Here is an 8,988-nt window from a genome sequence, read left to right as displayed (position 1 = left end):
CACTTTGTCAATTTCATGCTTGGGGTCTGCTCCAGGGACCTTCAGAGAGAGAGAGAGAGAGAGAGAGAGAGAAAGGGAGCGAGGCTGCTTGATGCTTGTTTACCCAGGAGGGCTGCTCTGAGCGTCAGTTCCTTGGGTTTACTTTGCTTTTCCTTGAGTTTATTGTACCAAAAAAAGGGGGGGGGGAGTGAAAAAAAAGGTTTTTCGGATCCATCACGTGATCCTGACAGGTCCTGCCTATTGAGAAAGCCAGACCACCCACATGGAGAGGACGATGGAGCTCTTAATAGAAACAGGCACGCAATTGTGCGCACTCCGCCGAACGCTTGCCATGGAGGAGGATTCCTGTTGATGCGGATGGTTATTATTATTACTATTATTATTCTCGTTATTTGGAAGCGGGGGAGCCTTCCAAAGCTTTGGGAAAGGGAGAAGCGGACGGGCAAGAGAGGAAAGAGGGAGTTTGCATTTCGGAGCAGGGAAGTCTCCCAGGAAAGGCACTTGGATGTCCTCCTCTCCTTCTCTTCCTCCAAGTTGGCTTCTGCCTCGGCGGCACCACGGCGGCGGGGAATGAAGGCGACCAGCCGGACCCAGAGGCCACTCCACCCCTTCCAGGGGCTCCAAGGGGAGAGGGTGAGTCCGGGAAAGCGCCATCGGGAAAGCGGGGCCGGGGAATGAGAGAGAAGGGAGGGAGGGAAGGAAGGACGGAAAGAGGGAGGGAGGGAGGGAAGGAGATCCGCGGGTGGATGCGCCTGGCAGATGGCAAATCCCTTTGGGCGAGCTGGCACAGGGAGGGTGTTTGTGTGTGTGTGTTGTGAGTGGGAGAGAAGGCTGACGGGGAGGGATGGAACAAGAGGAAGGAAGGAAGGAAGGAAGGAAGGAAGGAAGGAAGGAAGGAAGGAAGGAAGGAAGGAAGGAAGGAAAGAAATCCAGGGAAATCCAGTTGAAGGAGAGAGAGAGAGAGAGAGGATAGGAAGGAGAGAGGAGGGCTGGCCTCACTGCTGTCATTACACGCAAAGAACCAGCCAATGGAGAACATGCATGGGCCAACTTGGGTCCTCCAGATGTTTTGGATTTCAACTCCCACCATCTCCAACAGCCTCAGGCCCTTTCCTTTTCCCCCTCAGCCACTTAAGGGAGAAAAGGAAGGGGCTTGAGGCTGTTAGGGATGGTGGGAGTTGAAGCCCAAAACACCTGGAGGACCCAAGTTGGCCAATGCCTGGTGTAGAAGATGCATCCCATCTCTCCCTCATTACGGCTGGTGGGAGGGCCTGAGGCTGTTAGGGATGGTGGGAGTTGAAGTCCAACACACCTGGAGGACCCAAGTTGGCCAATGCCTGGTGTAGAAGATGCATCCCATCTCTCCCTCATTACGGCTGGAGGGAGGGCCTGAGGCTGTTAGGGATGGTGGGAGTTGAAGTCCAACACACCTGGAGGGCCCAAGATGGCTCATGCCAGGTGTAGAAGATGCATCCCTTCTCCCCCTCTCTTCTTTGACCTCATGGCAGCTGGAGGGAAAGGAAAGGGCCTGAGGCTGTGAGGGATGGTGGGAGTTGAAGTCCAAAACACCTGGAGGACCCAAGTTGGCCCATGCCTGGTGTAGAAGATGCACCCCATCTCTCCCCCTCCTCTCTGACCTCATGACGGCTGGTGGGAGGGCCTGAGGCTGTTAGGGATGGTGGGAGTTGAAGTCCAACACACCTGGAGGACCCAAGTTGGCTCATGCCTGGTGTAAAAGATGCATCCCTTCTCTCCCTCTCTTCTTTGACCTCATGACGGCTGGTGGGATGGATCAAGAGGTCTCTTGGATCCCAATTGGATTCTTGGAAGGGCACCCCACACCATAATGTCTGTATGTCTGCCTGGCAGGGGCTTCACTGAAATCGATATGGGAAGTGTTCCTTTCACAACATGTCCATCTTAAATCTTTGAGGTCCCAGGTATAAGTACTATGGCTTTAGACCACAGATATATATTTGTTTGCACTGCTTTAGTAAACCTCTGGCCTAAAGACATAGTACATATAATATGTGGTCAGATGACACCTGGAATCACACTGTGTCCAATTCTGGGCACCACAATTGAAGGGAGATGTTGACAGGCTGGAATGTTTCCAGAGGAGGGCAGCTCAAATGATCAAGGGTCTGGAGAACAAGCCCTAGGCATGTATAGCCTGCAGAAGAGAAGGCTGAGAGGAGGCATTATGGCCATATATAAACATGTGAGAGGAAGTCATGGGGAAGAGGGAGCAAGCTTGTTTTATGTTGCCCTGGAGACTAGGATGCAGAACAATAGCTTCAAACAACAGGAAAAGAGATTCCACCTGAACATGAGGAAGAACTTCCTGACTGTGAGAGCTATTCAGCAGTGGGACTCTCCGCCCTGGAGTGTTGTGGAGGCTCCTTCTTTGGAGGTTTTTAAACAGAGGCTGGATGACCATCTGTCAGGCGTGCTTTGAATGCTATTTTCTTGCTTCTTGGCAGGGGGTTGGACTGGATGGCCCACAAGGTCTCTTCCAACTCTATGATTTTGTGATTCTATGTCCATCTCTTTCTTCCTGGCTACATGTTCCAGTAAGGAAATGTGAGTGCAAGCATCAAGGGGACTTTTTCTGGAGGTTGCATTTACACTGTGTGATTGAATGCCAATTGACATCTCTTGAACTGCCCTGTGCTGGAAGTTGTCATTTCATAAGCTTGCGTGCCTTCTCTGCCCAAGAGTGCTAGGGCCTCATCAAACTGTAACTTGCCTATTTATCATGTCAGAAGTGAACCAAGGGTACAGTCATAATGTATTTAAAAACACCAAGTTTAAAAACTTGGCATTATACTAAATGTCCTTTGACCAGTAACTGGCCACTTAGAGTATCTCTGGTGTTGTATATGCGACTTGCAGCTTGCCTGATTTCCATAGTCTTGAGCCATGGTAGTTCAAGTGGTGTTAAACTGTATTCATTCTGCAATGTAGATGGACCTTATGACTTGAAACAAGCAACTTGTTGAAGGTTGAGTTGCTTTAGGAAAAGGCAATTGGGTGACTCTTTGGGGGCATCTCTTTGCCAGAAATCAGCCTTGGCTTCCATTGACACTCTCTGGCTTCCATGGCTCTGCAAAAGAGGTACAAACAGCTGCTTAAGTCTTGTTAGCCCTGACTAAAGTAGGCTCATTGAATTAATGGATTTTACCTATGTGCTAGGGCCATGGTGGTGCAATGGGTTAAACCGGTGAGCGGCGGAACTTGCTGACTGAAAGGTTGGTGGTTAAAATCCATGGTGCAGGGTGAACTCCCGCTATTAGACCCATCTTCTGCCAACCTAGCAGTTTGAAAACATGCAAAAGTGCTCTGGCAGGAAGTAACTGCGCTCCATGAAGTCATGCTGGTCACATGACTGCTGGGACAACACTGGCTCTTCGGTTTAGAAATGGAGATGTGTACCACCCACAAGAGTCAGACTCAACTAGACTTAATGTCAAGTAGAAATCTTTACCTTTCCCTACTTATGTGTTGACTCACAATTGAACCACGGAATCTACTCTAATTGGGGGCTAATCAATAGGATGCCATCCAATATTGTTGCCCAACTTTTGGCAACCTTGTATGTACATGTGCCTTCAAAGTGCCTGCCTACTTACAATGATATGATACCATGGTTTTCATAGCATTTTGTTAAGCAAGAACTATTCAGAGGTTGTTTTGCCAGTCTCTTCCTCTGAAATTTAGCCTGTGGAGCCTGTTATTTGTTGGTGGTCTCTCATCCAAGTATTAATCAGGGCTGACCCTGCTTAGCAATCAAGCTCAGACAGGATGCGGTGTCTTTGTGGTCCTCTAGAGTCAGTGACTTCCAGCCTGAAGTTGTCTTTCAAAGGGGCACATTAATTTCTCAAGCTGTCAGAGCCATTCAAAAGAGAATGGGGTGGCTTGCTTCCCAGTAAGTGTCTTGAGAAATGAAAGGGTGTTGTCCCCCCACCATACAAAACCTGTGGTCTCTTTCTGGATAGATCTTTCCCCACACTGCTGCTGGTGGCTTTCTTTGCTGGCCTTGGAGGGGGCTGAGGTGGGAGACTTCTCCTTGGAGGCCGTGACCTTTTGAACGTAGTTGCTTTGGTGCCTCCAGAGTTGCGCAGCTGAGTCCACAGCCGCCCCTTCCACACAATTTTATCATGAAATGTGAAGCCTAAATTTGTGAGGTAGCAAAAAACCAGCCATTAAAAGGAAATCCTTACTGGTGGTTTACATTTCTCTCATACAATCATTGACCTTCCTTCTCCCAAGCTTCCAACTATCACATTGCTTATGTTAGATTAAGGTCTTTATATGCCTTGGTCATGGTAATATGCAAAGATCCATTTGCGTATTGTGGGGATACAGAGGCACGGGTGAAAAGTGAGAACGACTTGTAATAACAATAGCAGCAGAAATAGCAATAACAGTAATAGCCATTAATAATAATAATAATAATAATAATAATAATAATAATAATTTATTTATATTTTGTCCTATCTTCCCAGAAGGACTCAGGGCAAATTCCAAATATAAAAGGCAAACATTCAATGCCCAAACACAACAATATACTCATAGTAACAAAATTTGGCAACCCAACATATAATTCTTCTTTGCGTTGATATGTGCCTCCTCCATTTTTTGAGACCCTGTCATAGAGTCTTTCTTGGCACGGTTGATTCAAATGAAGTTTGTCATCATCTTATTAAAGGGTGAAAGTGTGTGACTTTCCCAAATTCCAGGGCTGTTTGGGAACTGAATTCTGGTCTCCTGGAATCTGAGGCCCCTTCTACACTGCCGTATAATCCAGATTATCTGCTGCAGTTTGGGTTATATGGGTCTACACTGCTATAGGGAGACCCAGGTGGCACAGAGGGTTAAACTGCTGAGCTGCTGAACTTGCTGACTGAAAGGTCAGTGGTTCAAATCTGGGGAGAAGGATGAGCTCCCGCTATTAGCTCCAGCTTCTGTCAACCTAGCAGTTTGAAAACATGCAAATGCAAGTAGATCAATAGGTACCGCTCTGGCGGGACGGTAACAGCACTCCATGCAGGCATGTTTGCCACATGACCTTGGGCATGTCTATGGACAATGCTGGCTCTTTGGCTTAGAAATGGAGATGAGTACCAACTCCCAGAGTCGGACACAACTAGACTTACACTGCCACATAATCCAGTTCAAACAGATAATCTGAATGTTGTATGGCAGTGTACAGGGGCCTGAATCTATCCTTCAAACTACTAAAACACGTCATAAATTTACCTTTAGTAGTGTTGATTTTGCCCTTGCGATCAAAACTTCTGGATGCTGGACATCCCTGGCTTTTTGTCTAACTTGACTGGAAGTATTAAGAAATATTTTCCCGCAAGTAAAGGTGCATGGGATTTGGGTTTTAATCTCTTTGGTGTTTAAAAGATACTTTACAAACAATTCTCAATAGTCTAACACTTTACAACAGTCCCAAACAGGCCAGTTGTTCTCATTTCAGATATAGGATTGCTGAGAACTGGGCCAGTCAACTAAGCATTCTTGGCAGACAGTTCTGTTTAACTGGATTATGTTTGCTTGCTTCCAAGTAAATAGGCTTAAGATGGAGAGTTATGGACAGTGACTTCTCCTAGACCACCCAGTAAGTCTTGTGGGTGCCTTCAGGGCTTGGAAAGTGGACTCCGTCTCCTCCTGGGTTCTCATTCAGCCCTCTGGACCACACTGTCAGTGTGGGTGATTTGGGAAAATGGGAATTCTGCGGCCCAGGCTTGGCTTCAGTGCAACCTGTCTTCCTTCTTGGCTGCTGGCACCAATGTTGGAACAGGGAACTTTTCAACACTGACTTGTATCCCCATCCTTATTTCTGTTTTCCTCAAGCAAACTCTTGTGTCCACAGTTCACAGAGCCTGGTGTGTTCATCGTGCGTACCTGTGTTCCCAGTCCTCCTGAAATCAATGGAAGTTTTGTCTCTAGAAGCATCTCTAGGACAGTCTGGGCTCTCTTCCTGGAAAATAAGATTTTCTAAAAGAAATAATAATAATAATAAATCTGGCATTACATATTCAAAAGTAGTTAAAAATAAAACCGGGTTAGCAGAGCATCTCCATAACTTGGGCTCGATGAACAGTGCACATTTCAAAGGAAGGGTTATTTTTTAAAATGTTTCTAATTGGCTCATTTAATTTCTGGATTGGTGTATTGGTGAATTATTCTGTGGAATTATAATAATATTTCAAGGTTCATTCTATAAGAAGAGAGAGAGAAAAGAACCCTCCTATTCTTTCTTTCCTAATCACTTTCAATCATAACAGCCACTTCAGCTTTCTTGGTTGTGATTCTTATCATACATGTACATGTGCATACAGATACACACTGTCTTTCATTCCCTCTGGTTTTGCCACAGTGTATAAAGCTCTACTGAAAGACGGAGGTGTGATGTGCAAACTGGATTAACAGCAGTATGAAGGAGAGGGAGACACTGAGTCAGAATTTTCTATTTCCTTTTCATTTCTCATGCCTGTATCTTCCATTGATTTTTGGATCCAGCAGTGGGTCAGAACGGTTGTGCTGTTAGCATTCTTCTCCATTCACCATCTCACTCCACATGACCAGAGACCATGAATATTTATATTTTGCCTTTTGCCAAGAGAAAGGTGTTACCTTTGGTTGGTGTTATTGCCACCTTGTATTTCAGCTAAGCACAGGGTCAGAACTGTTCTGCTGCTAGAGGGGAACTGCAAACAAAATTTCCTCCTTTTTGTACATGGAAGCCATTCTACATTATTAGCCAGATAGAATGCTATTTATTTATTATGTCAGAAGCAAATTGAGGGTACAGTTAAAATGCATTTAAAAACACAAAACGTTTCTTAAAGCTTGGCATTATGCTAAATGTCCTTTGGCCAGAAGCTGGCCACTTGGAGTGCCTCTGGTGTCACTGTGAGAATGTCCTCCATTGTACATCTGGCAGGGCTCAGGTTGCATTGCAGTAGGTGATCTATGGTTTGCTCTTCTCCACACTCACATGTCATGGACTCCACTTTGTAGCCCCATTTCTTAATATTAGTTCTGCATCTTGTGGTGTCAGAGTGCAGTCGGCTCAGCATCTTTCAAGTTGCCCAATCTTCTGTGTGCCCAGGAAGGAGTTTCTCATCTGGTCTCAGACACTGATGAGTCGCTGGGTTTTAGCCTGCCACTTTTGGACTCTTGCCTGCTGAGGTGCTCCTGAGAGTATCTCTGTAGATCTTAGGAAGCTGTTTCTTGATTTAAAGCATTGGCATGCTGGCTGATATACAAACAGAGGATGTGCCAAAGATGTCAATGCCTTGGTCCTTTCATTGCTGGCTACTCCTTCCTCACAGATGTCAGGTGGTTTGATACCAGCTAAACAGTGTAATTTCTCCAATGGTGTGGGGCCTAGACATCCTGTGATAATGTGGCATTTCATTAACAGAATGCTAAAAACTTGGCATGCTGGTGTGAAGGAGAGGGTTATAGTATTAACAGGAGTGCACTAATTTTTTCTATATGGTGTACATTTTTACTTTATTCAGGTCTTGGAAAAAATCTTTCCCCACCCTTTTTTTCTCAATTGCAAAGCTTGAAAATATCATTTTTGGGGCTGTGAATCTTCCAATCAGTAGGCCATGCAGGCTGGGGGATTTAGAGAGCCCTAGTCCCCATCCCTCATGTCTTCAAGCACTGCAGTTCTTACACTCTAATAAAAAGAACAGTTTGTGAATTGCAAATATTATTTGCTGCATCTATAGTATGAAATGGCTACAGGTGGAGCATACTACCTCATTCTGTATAATGCCTGGATCAGATCTGATAAATATAATATTAACCGGGAACTTGGGCGAGCTGATGATATTCTTGGCCTACCCTTTCAGCTCTAGTGTGATAAAGCACCCAGTTTAATAAATCTTTACCCGGCTAAAGACAGAATGGGTTTAGTGTCTGAATGTTCTCCCACCCAAAATGCAGTCAGTTGAAATGTAGGAAAATAGGATGCTAAGTAGAAGAGATAAGCTGATAGTGTTACACTTTCTCTCCCTTTATGGTGGCCTTTCCCTTCTCCCCACTTGCTTTCCTTCTCACAGCAGCAAGGGATACATGACTTCCTGACACTAACTAAGCCATCAAGTTACAAAGGTTGCTAAACAGAAGAGTGGTTCTTCATCTCCTCTCAAAATGGATGTGGCAATGAGAAAGTAAGAAAATTAGGAAAGAATTGTTGCATTAGAAACATGCAGGGATAAAGTTAGAAATACTGGCTTTGGACTTGTCCAGTTCCACATCTTACAGTGGCACATATTTGTGTTTGGAAAATATCTTCACAATTATGTGAAGACATCATTTTAAAGAGAAGGGGCCTGTAGCTCTGAGAAAATATGAAGTATTGGTTAATAACAAAAACCAAATAACCACCTAGAGAATGTAGCTCCTAAGCCCAAAAGCTAACTTCCAGAAAGAGTTGGGATAAGTTTTTTTTTTTACATATGATCACAGACACAAATACGATATCTCAAGTGAACTGGAATTTTGTTTAAAGGAGCAAGCATCTACTCCTCCTTATAGTTAAACTATTTGGAAGATAAAATAGTTTAGGTGGGCCTTCGCAATGAATAGTAAGGCCATGTGTACTGTGTGTATGACAGCGAACACTGCCAGGGCCTCCAAAATGTCCACATCTCACCTCCCATAATCTCAACCAACAAGAGGGCGCCTGCTACTCAGCTTCTTGGAACTATACTAAAAAAAACAGCATCTTTCTATATTAGACATTGCACTCTGGAGTTGATTATATTAGAGCACCTAAAACAAAAATTCCAACTTCTGTGTAATTTAATTAAGAGAATCTCTGCCATTCTTTCACTCTGGTTAGTCCTTCCCATCTCTCTCTTTAAGAAAGACTGTTAAACATCTCAAGGACTAGATCAGTGGTTCTCAACCTGTGGATCCCCAGATGTTTTGGCCTTCAACTCCCAGAAAGCCTAA

At 44.8% G+C, this 8,988-nt stretch overlaps 1 protein-coding gene across 1 annotated transcript in view; it reads left to right on the top strand.

Annotated features, from left to right (window-relative positions):
* Positions 1-236: 236 nt before the first annotated feature.
* Positions 237-8,988, top strand: part of PTCH1 (patched 1) — a 120,773-nt gene continuing 112,021 nt past the window's right edge. Inside the window, exon 1 of the mRNA XM_060762069.2 lies at positions 237-633. Within this exon, the coding sequence (XP_060618052.2) occupies positions 352-633 (282 nt within the window). The 5' untranslated portion in view covers positions 237-351. The remainder of the gene's footprint in view (positions 634-8,988) is intronic.

The sequence above is a fragment of the Anolis sagrei genome, chromosome 2 (assembly GCF_037176765.1).
Source record: "Anolis sagrei isolate rAnoSag1 chromosome 2, rAnoSag1.mat, whole genome shotgun sequence".
Classification (NCBI taxonomy): Eukaryota; Metazoa; Chordata; class Lepidosauria; order Squamata; family Dactyloidae; genus Anolis; species Anolis sagrei.
Note: the sequence above shows the minus strand (reverse complement) of the source record. Positions and strands in the feature narration are given on the sequence as shown.